The 18,581-nt window shown below is 41.9% G+C and overlaps 1 protein-coding gene across 2 annotated transcripts in view; it reads right to left on the reverse strand.

Moving 5' to 3' along the window:
* Window positions 1–18,581, reverse strand: part of CFTR (CF transmembrane conductance regulator) — a 262,694-nt gene that overhangs the window by 132,942 nt on the left and 111,171 nt on the right. For both annotated transcript variants that reach the window (XM_077265003.1, XM_077265004.1), the window contains exons 12-13: window positions 7,282–7,376; window positions 5,439–5,525 (exon numbers count right to left, since the gene is read on the reverse strand). In XM_077265003.1, coding sequence (XP_077121118.1) covers window positions 5,439–5,525; window positions 7,282–7,376 — 182 coding nt within the window. The remainder of the gene's footprint in view (window positions 1–5,438; window positions 5,526–7,281; window positions 7,377–18,581) is intronic.

An 18,581-nucleotide genomic window follows, 5' to 3' on the forward strand; every position in this document is an offset into this window, starting at 1 on the left:
TGGACTGCCAAAGTTTTTCTCTAGTCTTTCCCATGCAGCCATGAGACCAGCCATTGGATTACTGGTATGTACAGACCTGAGTCTCTTGACACGCTCTGTGGATTGTGGTCCTAGCCATCTGATTAGCAGGTCCAGCTCTTCGGCAGCAGTGATGCCAAGGTCACTAGTTACGGTTCTAAAGGCATTTTTCCAACCTCTGTAATTTTCAGGTTGGTCGTCAAACCTTGTGAGACCGGTTTTAGTAAGTTCGCGGCGAATCATGTACCTTGCGAAGTCGGACATGTCTGTTCTTTCTGACTTAGGATGCACGAATGTGGGCTGAGCGGTGTTGTACATAGGAGTGGAGACGTCTTGGCCTTGAAATGTGGGTAAGTATGGAGTGGCATATGCATTTAGTCCAGCAACCGGTTTGGTGGGTATAGTCTCTGCTACATGCGGAGCTGGTACTGTGCGGTTGTCGAGAGTATAATGACCTGCCGGTATATTGGGTTGCGTGTAGATAATAGCCTGTGGAGTTTGATGAGATGCATGGTCTTGGCGCATACTGGAATACGAAGGAAGTTCAAGTTTGGGAGCATTGTACTGACCTTGAGTGTAGGGTTCTGTAAGTGGATCGGCATCCTGGTGTCCTGGAGAAGCATGAACGCCATCAGGAGTGTTAGTGATGATCTGCTGTTCGCCATTTTGGCTTAGCACGTAGTCTCTTGTGCGTTCAATAGGGTCCTCCGCCTCCACTTCACACAAACTGATGCTGTCTCTTTGACTCCCACTGATAGCTCGCTCCAGGATCCTTAACTCCGCCATGGCTGTTGCGTGCTCACATTCCTTCTCCAGAGCTTCCTTGCGTGCTGCATCCGCATCCATTTCTGCTCTCTTTTGTGCTGTGGCTGCCTCCATTTCTGCTCTCTTTTGTGCTGTGGCTGCCTCCATTTCTGCTCTCTTTTGTGCTGTGGCTGCATCCATTTCTGCTCTGGCTGCTTCTATTTCTGCTCTCTTTTGTGCTGTGGCTGCATCCATTTCTGCTCTCTTTTGCGCAAAGGCTGCTTGTATCTTAGACGTTTCTGCCTTAGCACGTGCCCTTATAAGCTGCTGGCTGAGAGTGGAATATTTTGATGAACTTGACCTAGATGAGCGTTTTGAGTGCTTAGACGATTTGGATGAGCGAGATGATGCATCTGGTGTCCGTGCAATTTTAGCCTCTATCTTTGTCTTAATGTCGCGTACGGTGCAGTCCCTTTCAGAATTAAGCTGCTGGAAACTTTGCAATTCTTTTAAAGTCTCTGGCAAATTCAGTTTCTTCAGGAGAATAATGTATTGGTCAGTCTTCTCCATATACCTTTGGTATGCTGTGCATAATTGTTCTAGGGCTCCCTCAAGTGGTAACTCATGAGAAGCAGGCCTTGATACAGTGTCTATGTGACTCAGCACTTTCTCCCACAGTGAAGACACATCACTATATACAACACATTTTTCAGTCTCTAAATTCTCCATGACTTTCCATGTAGGTTTAACTGTACGTTTTCCTCTTTCACTAGCTGGTGGATGGGGATCTAGGTCTCTTTCCTGTGTTTGTAAGTCTGGTAGGGACATTGTATACCTCGCTTCAGACATGATTTGTTTGCAGGCAGGATGAGTGGATGATGAGGGTTATACTTCTCACTGTTTATCTGCAGTGTGTGCTTCTATGCACGCTGGGGTCTGGCTGGGAACTGGGTTACTGTGTATCTGGGAAATGTCCTTTTCCACTGGGGTTCAGCACAGACCTTGAGTTACTGTCTCTGAAGGCAGGATATTCCTTTTTACTATTCTGACTCATGGGTATGTAGAACGCAGTGGTGCCTGGATAGACCTATTCTTTTGGGCGCTTCCGTATTGACCTGTACTCACGTTCATACCGATTTATCAGATAGCTTAACTCAGCCACGATCTCATGTAAGAAGACTCCAGGAAAAGAGGATTGCTTTAACCGAAATTCTTGTATTATGATGAAAGTAGCAGGTAAAAAGGAATATTCAACAGAGTACATGCAGTAGGATGCATACAGATATGGTGATGATGACAAAATGGAGAATAAGGGCGTGAACAAACATACATCACAGGACTACAGTGAGAGAGTTGGGACAAAATACAGGGAAAAGCAAACTTCTGCCTAGAAAGAAGGATAAAACACAAACAATGCAAACATTGAATGATTTCCCAAGTCGTGGGACATGACATCTATTGGTTAGCCGTTCTGACGTAATATTATTGTAGCGATGTGATCCACATGTGTTGGCCCTCCAGGCTAGCTAATCAAGAGAAGAGCCACAGAGGCTGTTTTCACAGCTATTCTCAAGGCTTCTGGTAATTTGAATTGATTCACACCAACTCTATTCAGCACATATTAGAAACCCAAGTTTTAGTACACCTTAAAGCAAAAGTTCAACGTTTAACCTAATGTCATGTGGAAAGGCTGGAAGAACAATAGCGCAAACAGGGTCTTATCCTATTACAAATTAGAATGTAATTCAGGAAAAAACTGCTCACCTCTTCAGGCTGTGCAACGCAACCATAGATTGGATACAGCTGCTGCAGACCCACCAAAGGAAGGACGATGATTGTAAGAAAAATGGGGTAAATTCTGTGCTGCTGGACCAAAGGATTAGAGATGAATGAAGCCAATGATCCAGGAGAATAAAAATTTGTTTTATTTTTCTTTGCGTTTCGAAGTAGAAACGCTTCTTCTTCAAGACAAACCACAGATCTTCTTCTTCAGGACTAAGCACAGATATTTCAAAGTAGCAACACTTCTTCAAATATACTGTGGTTTGTCCTTGAAGAAGAAGTGTTACTACTTCGAAACACATAGACAAATCACATATTTTACCTCCTGGATATTTGGCCTCATACATCCTTAATCCCTTGGTGCGGCAGTGCAGGATTGAACCCATTATTCCTACAATCGTCATTTTCTACTTTAAGTCTAAAATTCTGGCAGAATAATTTTATGGTATATAAGTATAGCAATAAGAGCTCTGACTCACCAATTCAAAGCTCCAAAGAATGGCTACTTCCATGCACCATTAGGGAAATGTTACTGTTATTTTAGTTCAATATATAAACATTGCAGTAAATGCTTAAGTCACATTAGTGACAGTAATTTCTATAAAAGGATTTAGCCCTTTGTATCTAGTCAGTAGCTATGTTGGGTGCAGAAGTAGTAGTTGGATCCAATCCCTGGTACATGTGTTACATACACATTGGGCCAAGTTACATCTTCGCTTTAAGTAATAAAAAAGCTCCAATTACTGTAAAGATATATTAAGAAATAAATCAGCACAAAAATGTTTACCCTTTTTAGAGAAAATGTACTATCCAACCTTTTAAATTGATGACCTAGCTTTAGAATAGACAATCATCATTAGATTGGTGTAGGTGGGGGCTACTTTTGTCACTCCAGCCAGTCAGATGTCAACAGCCTCTTTAATGTTTACATCAGATTAAAGCAAATTCCTACTTGTAAATGAAGTATTGGCAGTGCATGGTATTAAATTGATAGTTTATCTAAAGTGTAGTCAGTCAGTATTATGCTGGTGTGGGTCAACTCTTGTCATCCCTGCCAATAGGCTATTTGAAGGTACCATAGAAGCCTCTTTAATGCTCATATCAACATGTGTAAATGCATGTGTATTTAGAGCAAGGTCTAATTGAGGTGAATTTTTAGAGACCAAAATAAATATATAAAATAAATACTTTTAAAGAAACTCTGTCAGCACAGAGTGATTGTTCAAAGTAAGTCCAGGCGCACGGTGCATCATGACCGGTCCAATCATTTAAATACATCTTCCCACCTGCTTTGTTTCCCTCTATCTCCTCCCTTCTGTCTCTAAGAAACCAGAGCTGTCCATCGAAAAAGAGGGGGACTGAAGATAGAGGGGAAAAAAGCAGATGGGAAGGTGCATTTAAATGACTGGCCCTACCATAAAGCACTGAACAGAGGGACTTGGTTTGAACAGTCATTCTGTGCTCACAGAGTGCATTTATGTTGCATTATTTAAGGCTTCCTATTAATATGTGTCTACAACAATAGTTAATTTTAAAAAATATGGAGAAAATGTCATATTCAATATAAAATATGGTGAATAACTTTAACAAGTCTCTGTTGTACTTTAAAGATCAGAAAATATTCTACAAGCTATATGGGGAAAGATACATTTGCAAAAGTTAATTGAAAACTTTTCTATTGCAAAGTTTTAGCTTGATTGGTGATTAATTATCACTATGCAACAATAGGATTTTACATTGATAGCCTACCCAGAGATTACCTTCACAATAATACCATGACCCATGACATACTCATGAATGTGACTGTGCCAGGTACTGTAGCACAGCCCCTCTCACTTTATTAGATTGAGCTACAGTACCAGGCATATCCACATTTGTACTACATGCCATACTGCCAGGTTATTCTGAGGATAAGTCATCAATGTAAAAATTTAAAAAAGCCCCCCCTAAAGCTAGGATGGTAAAGTGACAATAAAAAAACGGTTCACTTCAGCATTGGAGGCTTTATAAGATGTAATTATTTTTGGTAGGAAAAAGTAGCACTACATGCAGTATCATCCAGTAATGGAACGACATCTATGTAAAACCCCATTATGATTTAGTAGGTTTATTGGGCATTGCCAGAGTTTATGGTTGTGAGAAAATCTCAATACAGATGTTTTTGTTGTGGTTTGTTGTTGCTTAACTCAACCAATATTGGATTGTTGTTTCCCTTCTTAACAAAACTGCAACACAATGTGAACAGAACCTTACAATTTGGTAATTTGCTTACAAAAGCACTTAAAAGTTGTTTTTCTTCTGTGGCTTTACAATTTTTTTTATCTGTTCTTTCACGCACATCTTTACAATTTGTGATATAACTAATTTTAAATTGACATCATAGTCAACTTTCTTATTCTAATGATTCAGGCAATTACTGTTTTGCCCTCTTATTTTTGTATCTTCATATTTTGTTGTTTTGTATTCTTCTCATATTTATATGAAATGATACTTATCTATACTGTTATTGTAAGTTTAGGTTGCTATTAAGAAAAATTAGACAAAATAATAATAATAATCTTTATTTTTATATAGCGCTAACATATTCTGCAGCGCTTTACAGTTTGCACACATTATCATCACTGTCCCCAATGGGGCTCACAATCTAAATTCCCTATCAGTATGTCTTTGGAATGTGGGAGGCAACCGGAGAACCCGGAGGAAACCCACACAAACACGGGGAGAACATACAGACTCCTTGCAGATGTTGCCCTTGGTGGGATTTGAACCCAGGACTCCAGCGCTGCAAGGCTGCTGTGCTAACCACTGAGCCACCGTCTGCCGTGTGAGTTTACAAGAAAGTAAATGTGTTGATAATATTTGACCCAAATATAATGTTAGCTCTTAGAACATACCTCTCAAATATTTCCTTTTCTGTAAACAAGTCCAAATAACTAAATGGGGAGTCCAGTAAGTAGAGATCAGCATCCTTGTATACGGCTCTGGAAAGTCAGAAATACACTGATACTTAATTCTTAATTTGCATGTTACATTCTTTATGAGCTATTACAAAAAGTATTAAAGTATAATGGAAAAATGGAAATGGTCACATTTAGGCAGGCTGCGCTGCGGAATTGAAGAGCCATGGGATTCTAGATCATTGTTTATTAATACCAACGCGTATCTGCATCAGACCGGCGCCATTTTCAAAGTATGAATACCAAGTGACAAAGCAGGCCAATGGCGAAACAAAATCTTGTGTCAATTGGCCATCAAGGTGGGCAAGGTTATGGTCACATGCAGCTGACCCTACCCTGTGAGTGAATGGCAAAAGTCTGATTTATTTCTGTTATACAATGCAACTTTTTTGCATCCTTTTGTTACTGAGGCACTGAAACCTTGTCATGTTTGTGCTACTCTGCAACAAGCTGTAATTTCACTTGAGTCCCTGGGCACCAATGTAAAATATGTAAGAGGCCCCAGAGGTAAAATGCATTATTTACAATAATGGTGTCTTTGCGGCAGAGAGGCCTCCTGGACTCCTTACATACTAATGGAGTGTATGCCATATAGCTGTCCCTTTACAAGTAACTGCAAAACTGTGATTATCGAGATCAGTCCTAGTAAAGCCTAATGTCTTAGCTTCAGACGTAGACAAAAAAGTGCAATTTTGGCACAACATAAAGTTGCACTTCACAATGGAGTCCCCTCATAAGCATGCTATGACCACTACTACACATGCAGAACTAAGCAAACCTTGGACAGCCCTGTTATTAGACCAGAAAAATTACCACGCTGGGGACAACCTTCAGTGTCTCTATTAGGAATTTGGTGATTAGAACAGGAACTTTGTAGCCATACTTGAGGAGTTTATGAGAATTTATATAACATTAATAAGGGCAAATGCACCTCTCTTTTGGAATCAGACCACTCTTTGCAAATTAGGGAATAACTTACAAAACATATTTCTTTCTCTATCTCCAGGGAAAAGATTGACTCTAATTTTACAGCTATGTAGTTGCTCTCGACTATCTGAGATCTTAGACAGATTGTCCACCACTCAGTCAACTCCTTCTTAAATCTTGTGTAAAATAAAAAAAACCCATAGATACTCACTTCTCGCATTGGTGCCATTACAACAATGTCGTCATGAGAGCGAAGGAAGACCTGATGCCGATATAGCTGGAACAGCACCGATGCGGGAGGTGAGGACCTATATTACATTGTTCAAGGAATCTAATGAATTAGGTCCTGCTAGGTACCCAAACCAACTCAGGACTGTAAGAATGGACCTTAGCCCCCAATCCTCCCCTTCCAATCTAATCTATCAATGAAACTGCACAAAGGCTTGTAGTCTAGCTCAGGCCTGTTGTGGGTCTTTGTCTTGTTTTGAAAGAAGAAATAATATTATGGTTGTAAATATTTTTCACTCTGAAGTTAGGGTTCGGCCTATAAAATAAAAGCTATTTTGCTTCTTTTTTTTTACCTTCCCCATGTGCAAAGTATGTATGTATACAATATATCTTCTATAGAAAATATGTTTTATGGTATATGGAGCCATGAAAAACCAAGGTAGGTGACCTTTAAGATGGCTGCCAGCTACTACTAAAATTGACATATACAGAAGGATTACTTACCAACACCACAGACAGTGACTTTATTATTGCAGTGGATTTTCTGTGTGACATTTATTCAAAGCAAGGTAATAGCTGTTATAAGATATGGTGCTGGAAGCTTAAAATATAATCATAGCCTTACCTTGCTAGAGAAATTCTTGCCCGCTGACCTCCACTAAGTGTTATTCCTCCTTCCCCTAGAACAGTATTATCTTTTTCTGGAAACTTTGCAATGTCCTATAACAATAAATAAATAAATATGATGACATTAAACCCCTTAGTCATGGAGGCAATTTTGACCTTAATGACCAGACCACATTTTAGAAATCTGACCAGTTTCACTTTATGTGGTAATAACCCTGGAACGCTTCAATGGATCCCAAAAGTTTTAGTGACATATTGTACTTCATGATAGTGGTAAAACTTGTTGTATATGACTTTCACTTATTTGTGAAAATATCGCAATTTTGGTGAAAACTTTGAAAAAAATCATAATTTTCAAACTTTTAATCTTTATATTCTTAAACGTTAGTCATGCTTTACAAAATAATGAATACATAACATTTCCCATATGCCTGTTTTACATCTGCATCATTTTTATATAAATATATAACACCTATAGATATGGATCAACAACCAATGATTTAAGATTAAAATATAAATTTTATTATGAACACAAGAGTCACGCCCCTGGAAAAAGCTTGCGGCGAAACGCGCGTTGGGGTGAGGTGGAACGCTGTGCTGATTGCAGGTAGATATTATTATAAAATATGGATTTTATACACTGGTATTTTATGCATTATGGGCATGCTGAGGCAGCTAGAGGTGTACCGGACAATATGAGATTATGGAGCTACTACCGTGCATTTGATATTATTGAATTATGTACTGCACTTAGCCTTCCACCTTATGTTAGGGTGCTTGGGCATTTTATGCATTTTATAATTTTTTCAAAAAAAACTTTAATTCACTTTATTCTGGATCTCTTCGTTTTGGCTACCAGTTTCTTCCAAGTATAGCAATACTCCACAGTCAAAAAGTTTTGTTTGGAGAATTGACAGGGTTCAGAATTGAAGAAGCAATATTTGATTTTGGAACACAAATTTGGCTGAAAGAGATGGTGATCACCATGTCACATTTGCAGGGCCTCCAAGGTGCCTAAACAGCAGAAACCCCCCACAAGTGACCCCATTTTGGAAACTACACCCCTCACGAATTTTATCCAGGGTTATAGTGAGGATTTTGAACCCAAAGGTACTACACAAAGTTTGATATCATATTGTCATTATTTTTTAAACTTTTGAAAACACCCTAACTACTAAGCCTCACCCTAACCCTAACTCTAACCCTAATCCTAACCATAACCCTAAGCCTAACCATAACCGTAAGTCTTACCCTAACAGCAAAGAATCAAAGAAATAAAAATGATAAAATAAAAAAAATATTAAAAAATTATTCTGACTAGGGGGATGGCACAGAGGAGAAATGATCAAGGGGGTACACAGCGAGACACAGCCCAAGTGCTGTCCGACTTACTAATTAATGGGCTTTTGATCACTGTTATAGGGTTTATCACAGTGATCAAAAGTCACCTACTAATAGGTAGGAGGAGGAAGAGGGCTGAGGGATGGAGTCATTATTGCCAAGGTAAAGGGGGGGTTGGGGAAATAGTTTCTCTCACCTCTGACATGTTATATCATGTCAGAGGAGAAAGAAATTATTTTTACACAGAATCTCCTTTTTTTTAAGTGATCGGGGACCAGAAAAAGTAGCCCTGATTGTATTCTCCAGGTTATATGCTCTCGGTAGGTGAGACCTCGAAGATTTTCCAACTCTGGGGGGCGATATTAGCTTATTCCCAATCGCCGTTTTAAAATGGAGATGAGGGGGTAAGGCCCCTTAGTGGCCATTGTTTTTATGCGCATCAGGGTTAAAGACCTGAAATGTACAGAGCACATTGGAAACTTACATTTAAAGGATGAGACTGAAATAATTTACTGCCCTATAATAACTGAGCCATTTTACTAATTAGATTCACCTTTGTACCTTTGTTTCTTTGTACAAATTAAAAGGGTTTTAAACAATAAGTAAACTGTATCAAGAATGTCTGATTAGTGGGGTTCAATTGCTGTACTTACACTGATCCCTTAGTTGGTAAGTGTATGAGCTTTATCTGAATAGCTCTGAATGTAACCCAACAGCTCTGTATAGTGTAGTGCGGCAGTGTTCACACCGTGCGGTAATGAGGCAGTGATCCAATAACGTTCAAAGCAAAATGTCTTTTATGTCTAAAAACTTACAAATGAAAAACAGAAGGTATTCTCCGAATCGCAGCCGATGCGTCAAGAACAGTCCATATCCGAGACTCGTTGCTGTGTCACGCTGAGGGAGCGCCAGGCATTTGCTTTCCTTGGCTCTAAGTTGACTGCACACATAAGCTGGATGCTGCAGAGCCACCTGCTCTGCAGCTTGCAAACCAACACTAACACACCCCAACCTTTGCTGCAGGGTTTTTAAATGGAATCTGTGGCCACAAGCCACTTGCAAGAACCAGCTGGAGGGAGTGAACTGCCCCACTACCATCCTGTAGTTTATTTAAAAAAATAAAAGCCCTTAACCCCTTCATGACCCAGCCTATTTTGGCCTTAATGACCTTGCCGTTTTTTGCAATTCTGACCAGTGTCCCTTTATGAGGTAATAACTCGGGAACGCTTCAACGGATCCTAGCGATTCTGAGATTGTTTTTTCGTGACATATTGGGCTTCATGTTAGTGGTAAATTTAGGTCGATAATTTCTGCGTTTATTTGTGAAAAAAATGGAAACTTGGCGAAAATTTTGAAAATTTCGCAATTTTCACATTTTGAATTTTTATTCTGTTAAACCAGAGAGTTATGTGACACAAAATAGTTAATAAATAACATTTCCCACATGTCTACTTTACATCAGCACAATTTTGGAAACAACATTTTTTTTTGCTAGGAAGTTATAAGGGTTAAAATTTGACCAGTGATTTCTCATTTTTACAACAAAATTTACAAAACCATTTTTTTTAGGGACCACCTCACATTTGAAGTCAATTTGAGGGGTCTATATGACTGAAAATACCCAAAAGTGACACCATTCTAAAAACTGCACCCCTCAAGGTGCTCAAAACCACATTCAAGAAGTTTATTAACCCTTCAGGTGTTTCACAGCAGCAGAAGCAACATGGAAGGAAAAAATGAACATTTAACTTTTTAGTCACAAAAATGATCTTTTAGCAACAATTTTTTTATTTTCCCAAGGGTAAAAGGAGAAACTGGACCACGAAAGTTGTTGTCCAATTCGTTCTGAGTACGCTGATACCTCATATGTGGGGGTAAACTACTGTTTGGGCGCACAGCAGAACTCGGAAGGGAAGGAGCGCCATTTGACTTTTTGAATGAAAAATTGGCTCCAATCTTTAGCGGACACCATGTCGCGTTTGGAGAGCCCCCGTGTGCCTAAACATTGGAGCTCCCCCACAAGTGACCCCATTTTGGAAACTAGACGCCCCAAGGAACTTATCTAGATGCATAGTGACCACTTTAAACCCCCAGGTGCTTCACAAATTGATCCGTAAAAATGAAAAAGTCCTTTTTTTTCACAAAAAAATTATTTTAGCCTCAATTTTTTAATTTTCACATGGGCAACAGGATAAAATGGATCCTAAAATGTGTTGGGCAATTTCTCCTGAGTACACTGATACCTCACATGTGGGGGTAAACCACTGTTTGGGCACATGGTAAGTCTCGGAAGGGAAGGAGCGCCATTTGACTTTTTGAATGAAAAATTATCTCCATCGTTAGCGGACACCATGTCGCGCTTGGAGAGCCCCTGTGTGCCTAAACATTGGAGCTTCCCCACAAGTGACCCCATTTTGGAAAGGAGACCCCCCAAGGAACTTATCTAGATGCATAGTGAGCACTTTAAACCCCCAGGTGCTTCACAAATTGATCCGTAAAAATGAAAAAGTACTTTTTTTTCACAAAAAAATTATTTTAGCCTCAATTTTTTAATTTTCACATGGGCAACAGGATAAAATGGATCCTAAAATTTGTTGGGATATTTCTCCTGAGTGCGCCGATACCTCATATGTGGGGGTAAACCACTGTTTGGGCGCATGGCAAGGCTCGGAAGGGAAGGCGTGCCATTTGACTTTTTGAATGGAAAAGTAGCTCCAATCGTTAGCGGACACCATGTCGCGTTTGGAGAGCCCCTGTGTGCCTAAACATTGGAGCTCCCCAGAAGTGACCCCATTTTGGAAACTAGACCCCCCAAGGAACTTATCTAGATGCATAGTGAGCACTTTAAACCAACAAGTGCTTCACAGAAGTTTATAACGCAGAGCCGTGAAAATAAAAAATAATTTTTCTTTCCTCAAAAATGATTTTTAGCCCAGAATTTTTTATTTTCCCAAGGGTAACAGGAGAAATTGGACCCCAAATGTTGTTGTCCAGTTTGTCCTGAGTACGATGATACCCCATATGTGGGGGTAAACCACTGTTTGGGTGCACGGCAGGGCTTGGAAGGGAAGGCACGCCATTTGTCTTTTTGAATGGAAAATTAGCTCCAATCATTAGCGGACACCATGTCGCGTTTGGAGAGCCCCTGTGTGCCTAAACATTGGAGCTTCCCCATAAGTGACCCCATTTTGGAAACTAGACCTCCCAAGGAACTAATCTAGATGTGTGGTGAGCACTTTGAACCCCCAAGTGCTTCACAGAAGTTTATAACGCAGAGCCATGAAAATAAAAAATAATTTTTTTCTCAAAAAATTTTTTTTAGCCCTGAATTTTTTATTTTCCCAAGGGTAACAGGGGAAATTGGACCCCAATAGTTGTTGTCCAGTTTCTCCTGAGTACGCTGATACCCCATATGTGGGGGTAAACCACTGTTTGGGCACACGTCGGGGTTCGGAAGGGAAGTAGTGACGTTTTGAAATGCAGACTTTGATGGAATGCTCTGCGGGCGTCACGTTGCGTTTGCAGAGCCCCTGATGTGCCTAAACAGTAGAAACCCCCCACAAGTGACCCCATTTTGGAAACTAGACCCCCAAATGAACTTATCTAGATGTGTGGTGAGCACTTTGAACCCCTAAGTGCTTCACAGAAGTTTATAACGCAGAGCCGTGAAAATAATAAATACGTTTTCTTTCCTTAAAAAAATTTTTTTTAGCCCTGATTTTTTTATTTTCCCAAGGGTAACAGGAGAAATTTGACCCCAAGAGTTGTTGTCCAGTTTCTCCTGAGTATGCTGATACCCCATATGTGGGGGTAAACCACTGTTTGGGCACATGCCGGGGCTTGGAAGTGAAGTAGTGATGTTTTGAAATGCAGACTTTGATGGAATGCTCTGCGGGCATCACGTTGCGTTTGCAGAGCCCCTGATGTGCCTAAACAGTAGAAACCCCCCACAAGTGACCCCATTTTGGAAACTAAACCCCCAAGGGAACTTATCTAGATGTGTGGTGAGCACTTTGAACCCCTAAGTGCTTCACAGAAGTTTATAACGCAGAGCCGTGAAAATAATAAATACGTTTTCTTTCCTCCCAAAAAATTTTTTAGCCCTGATTTTTTTATTTTCCCAAGGGTAACAGGAGAAATTTAACCCCAAGAGTTGTTGTCCAGTTTCTCCTGAGTACGGTGATACCCCATATGTGGGTGTAAACCACTGTTTGGGCACATGCCGGAGCTCGGAAGTGAAGTAGTGACGTTTTGAAATGCAGACTTTGATGGAATGCTCTGCGGGCATCACGTTGCGTTTGCAGAGCCCCTGATGTGCCTAAACAGTAGAACCTCCCCACAAGTGATCCCATTTTGGAAACTAAACCCCCAAGGGAACTTATCTAGATGTGTGGTGAGCACTTTGAACCCCCAAGTGCTTCACAGAAGTTTATAACGCAGAGCCGTGAAAATAAAAAATCATTTTTCTTTCCTCAAAAATAATTTTTTAGCCCGCAATTTTTTATTTTCCCAAGGGTTACAGGAGAAATTGGACCCCAAAAGTTGTTGATCAGTTTCTCCTGAGTACGCTGGTACCCCATATGTGGGGGTAAAGCACTGTTTGGGCACATGCCGGGGCTTGGAAGTGAAGTAGTGATGTTTTGAAATGCAGACTTTGATGGAATGCTCTGCGGGCGTCACGTTGCGTTTGCAGAGCCCCTGATGTGCCTAAACAGTAGAAACTCCCCACAATTGACCCCATTTTGGAAACTAAACCCCCAAGGGAACTTATCTAGATGTGTGGTGAGCACTTTGAACCCTAAAGTGCTTCACAGAAGTTTATAACGCAGAGCCGTGAAAATAAAAAATCATTTTTCTTTCCTCAAAAATAATTTTTTAGCCCGCAATTTTTTATTTTCCCAAGGGTTACAGGAGAAATTGGACCCCAAAAGTTGTTGATCAGTTTCTCCTGAGTACACTGGTACCCCATATGTGGGGGTAAAGCACTGTTTGGGCACACGTCGGGGCTCGGATGGGAGAGAGCACCATTTTACTTTTTCAACGCAAGATTGGCTGGAATCAATGGTGGCGCCGTGTCGCGTTTGGAGACCCCCTGATGTGCCTAAAAAGTGGAAACCCCTCAATTCTAACTCCAACACTAACCCCAACACACCCCTAACTCTAATCCCAACCCTAACCACAACCGTAACCCCAACACACCCCTAACCCTAGTCTTACCCCTAATTCCAACCCTAAGGCTATGTGTTCACGTTGCGGATTTGTGTGGATTTTTCCGCAGTTTTTGAAAAATCTGCAGGTAAAACGCACTGCGCTTTAGCTGCGGATTTACCGCGGATTTCCAGTGTTTTTTGTGTGGATTTCACTTGCGGATTCCTATTATGGAGCAGGTGTAAAACGCTGCGGAATTGCACAAAGAATTGACATGCTGCGGAAAATACAACGCAGCGTTTCCGCGCTGTATTTTCCGCACCATGGGCACAGCGGATTTGGTTTTCCATAGGTTTACGTGGTACTGTAAACGTGATGGAAAACTGATACGAATCCGCAGCGACCAATCCGCTGCGGATCCGCAGCCAAATCCGCACCGTGTGCACATAGCCTAATTCTAACCCTAATTCCAACCCTAACCCTAATTCTAACCGTAATTCTAACCCTAATTCTAACCCTAGCCCTAAGTGCAACCCTAGCCCTAAGTGCAACCCTAGCCCTAAGTGCAACCCTAGCCCTAAGTGCAACCCTAAGTGCAACCCTAAGTACAACCCTAAGTACAACCCTAAGTGCAACCCTAGCCCTAAGTGCAACCCTAAGTGCAACCCTAAGTGCAACCCTAAGTGCAACCCTAGCCCTAAGTGCAACCCTAAGTGCAACCCTAGCCCTAAGTGCAACCCTAAGTGCAACCCTAAGTGCAACCCTACCCCTAACCCTACCCCTAACCCTACCCCTAACCCTAACCCTAATGGAAAAACAAAAATAATTATATTTTCTGTATTTTATTATTGTCCCTACCTATGGGGGTGATAAAGGGGGTGATTTATTTACTATTTTTTTTATTTTGATCGCTGTGATAGAACTTATCACAGCGATCAAAATGTGCAGGAACGAATCTGCCGGCTGGCAGATTCGGCGGGCGCACTGTGCATGCGCCCGCCATTTTCCAAGATGGCGGCGCCCATGAAGCAGACGGCCGGACACCGGGAGGGACATCGGAGCTAGGTAAGTATGGGGGGGTGGGACCGGAACACGGGGGGGGGGATCGGAGGACCTGGGGAGCGGACAGGAGGACCGGGGGGAGCCGACAGGAGGGAGGAGGGGAGCGGAACGGAGATCGGGGCAAAAAGGACGACTGGGGGGGCGATCGGTGGGGTGGGGTGGGGGCAGATCGGGGTCTCCAGCCATGGCAGATGCTATTGCAGCATCGGTCATGGCTGGATTGTAATATTTCACCATTTTCATAGGTGAAATATTACAAATCGCTCTGATTGGCAGTTTCACTTTCAACAGCCAATCAGAGCGATCGTAGCCACGGGGGGGTGAAGCCACCCCCCCTGGGCTGAAGTACAACTCCCCCTCTCCCTGCAGATCGGGTGAAATAGGAGTTAACCCCTTCACCCGATCTGCAGGGACGCGATCATTCTGTGACACAGCATATGCGTCACAGGTCGGATTGGCACCGACTTTCATGACGCATACGCTGTGTCACAGGTCGGGAAGGAGTTAAAGGGTTTCCCTACAAGCCTGACTGAGTCACTACTTGGACCCCATCCAATCTTTTATTTTGCCTTGTGACTCACAGACATCCTGCTGTGAACACAAGGCACTCCAGCGGGATTAATAGGACTCCGTCCACATCCTGGGGGACACATATCAACCCTCGCACATGATCCCACTCACTGCCTCACAATAAGAAAAGTGGACTCCAAACAATTCCCATCATGTAAAATAACAAATGCTAGTTCTTTGAATGCTGAGTCACGTATAACCCCACTGATTGGCAGCTTTCTGTGAACACTGTGCATAGGCAGAAAGTTACCAGTCAATGATGGGGCAAGGTTACACTGAGCTCATGAATATGAAAGAATACCTGGCAGCAAGGTTTACTAGTCCTCTAGTGACAATCTCCTGCTAATAAAACAGGTTTTGTCAAAACTAAAACAAGCAGCCCTGTAAGGGACACATCACTGAAATCAGAATCTCTGTCTCTACATTACAGTATGCTGCTTTTAAATTAGGTGGCAAAAATCTGAGGGACGGATTCCCTTTAAATATATGCATATAATTTAGTAACATTAACATGGCGCAGACACACAAAATGCAGTGGCATAACTATCGCGGTTGTAGGGGGTGCAACCGTGACCAGGCCCTGCCAACATCAGCCCCTAATTCAGACATATGAGCCTCCAAGGATTCAGCTGCATTGTAATGTATTGCAGCACAGAGACTGGATGGCTCCCTGCACTGCAATACCTCCCGCTAGCCAATCAGAGGCCGGCAGCTGACGTCGAAGTGCCTTTTATGGATAGCATATGGCAGTGACATCATGCACTGTGCTGGGCAACAGCTATAGATGTGAATGCCACACGTTGTGACAGGTGAGGAAGGTAAGAAGAAGAAACTACCGTATATATATATTGTAAATGTGTTGGAATGGAAAGGGGAACATTGTTACTGGAAAGGGCTCAGGGTGGGGACATTTATACCAAGAAAAGGCCCAGGTAGGAGGTCATTATTACTGCAAGGGGTGAGGATTGGGGACATTATAATAGGAAGGGGCTAGGATGGGGACATTATTATGGGAAGGAGCTAGGATGGGGGACATTATTATAAAAAGAGGCCAGAATGGGGGACATTATAGCAGGAAGGGCTTGGGATGAGGCACATTATACCAGGAAGGTGCCCGGGAAGGGGGATATTACAGGAAGGCACCAGGATTAGGGACATTATTCTAAAAAGAAGCCAGGATGGGGGACATTATACCAGGAAGGAGAATATTGTTATAGTATTACAGGAAGGTGCCAGGATGGGGGACATTATTACAGGAAGGCGCCAGGATAGGGGACATTATTGTATAGGGGCAAACACATATACAGCTCTGGCAAAAATTAAGAGACCACCACATCAAAACCCTGTCATGTGCAGCCCAATCTCCAGACCTGAGCCCCATTAAAACCTTTGGAATGTAATCAAGAGGATGATGGATAGTCACAAGCCATCAAACAAAGAAGAACTGCTTACATTTTTGTGCCAGAAGCAGTGTGAAAGACTGGTGGAAAGCATGCCAAGACGCATGAAAGCTGTGATTAAAAATCATGGTTATTCCACAAAATATTGATTTCTGAACTCTTCCTGAGTTAAAACATTAGTATTGTTGTTTCTAAATGATTATGAACTTGTTTTCTTTGCATTATTTGAGGTCTGAAAGCACTGGTTGTTTGTTTTTAATTTTGACCATTTTCTTTGTGAGAAAAAAATACAAAATGTATTGCTTGGAAATTCGGAGACATGTTGTCAGAAGTTTATAGACTAAATGAAAAATTTACATTTTACTCAAAAATATACCTATAAAGAGAAAAATCAGACAAACTGAACATTTTGCAGTGGTCTCTTAATTTTTGCCAGAACTGTATCTTTATAGGATATAGAATGCTACAAGGGCTCATACATCTGACCAACATGCAGGTAGGGGCCCAAGTCCAAATTTGGCACCGTGACACATTGGACTCTAGTTACTCCACTGGAAAAATGGACGATACTGTTTGAAACAATGGTCTCAGCTGTGGCAGAGTTTTTAGGAATGAACTCAATGCTACTACAAAGCATAGCTGAACACTTACATATATAAAGGGGATAGCTACTGCTGCTTTTATAACAGAGCAATGTACAGTCTGTGATATAAATTACAGCCTTTGTACAAAATCAAGATAACAAGTGGCAGAAAAGACAATAGAAACTACGAGATGCATTACTTTTTCAGCATGTGAACATTTCAACATGCCTTAAGGTACCGTCACACTAAACGATATCGCTAGCGATCCGTGACGTTGCAGCGTCCTCGCTAGCGATATCGTTTAGTTTGACACGCAGCAGCGATCAGGATCCTGCTGTGATGTCGCTGGTCGCTGAATAAAGTCCAGAACTTTATTTGGTCGTCCGATCGCCGTGTATCGTTGTGTTTGACACCAAAAGCAACGATACCAGCGATGTTTTACACTGGTAACCAGGGTAAACATCGGGTTACTAAGCGCAGGGCCGCGTTTAGTAACCCGATGTTTACCCTGGTTACCAGCGTAAAAGTAAAAAAAACAAACAGTACATGCTCACCTGCGCGTCTCCCAGCGTCTGCTTCCTGCTCTGACTGAGATCCGGCCCTAAAGTGAAAGTGAAAGCACAGCGGTGACGTCACCGCTGTGCTGTTAGGGCCGGAGCTCAGTCAGTGTCAGGAAGCAGACGCTGGGGGACGCGCTGGTGAGTATGTACTGTTTGTTTTTTTTACTTTTACGCTGGTAACCAGGGTAAACATCGGGTTACTAAGCGCGGCCCTGCGCTTAGCAACCCGATGTTTACCCTAGTTACCCGGGGACCTCGGCATCGTTGGTCGCTGGAGAGCGGTCTGTGTGACAGCTCTCCAGCGATCAAACAGCGACGCTGCAGCGATCGACATCGTTGTCGCTATCGCTGCAGCGTCGCTTAATGTGACGGTACCTTTACAGTATATCTATTACACAAGAGAAGTCATTGCCAGATGCTGGGCACTCCATGCCTTAAATACTTATTCTTTTCACTATTGTTCTAAAGAACATAAAGGTCAACTTGCCCTTCGCTTCTAGGGACTAATAACTGATGTACTTGTCTTTCTGTTAAATAATCAACCTCCATGGTGGCATCTGATTTAATTTATTGTACTCCCATACCTGAGTAAACATATGAGCACATTCCCAAAGAATAAAAATGACACTCATT

Source organism: Ranitomeya variabilis, chromosome 5, assembly GCF_051348905.1.
Source record: "Ranitomeya variabilis isolate aRanVar5 chromosome 5, aRanVar5.hap1, whole genome shotgun sequence".
Classification (NCBI taxonomy): Eukaryota; Metazoa; Chordata; class Amphibia; order Anura; family Dendrobatidae; genus Ranitomeya; species Ranitomeya variabilis.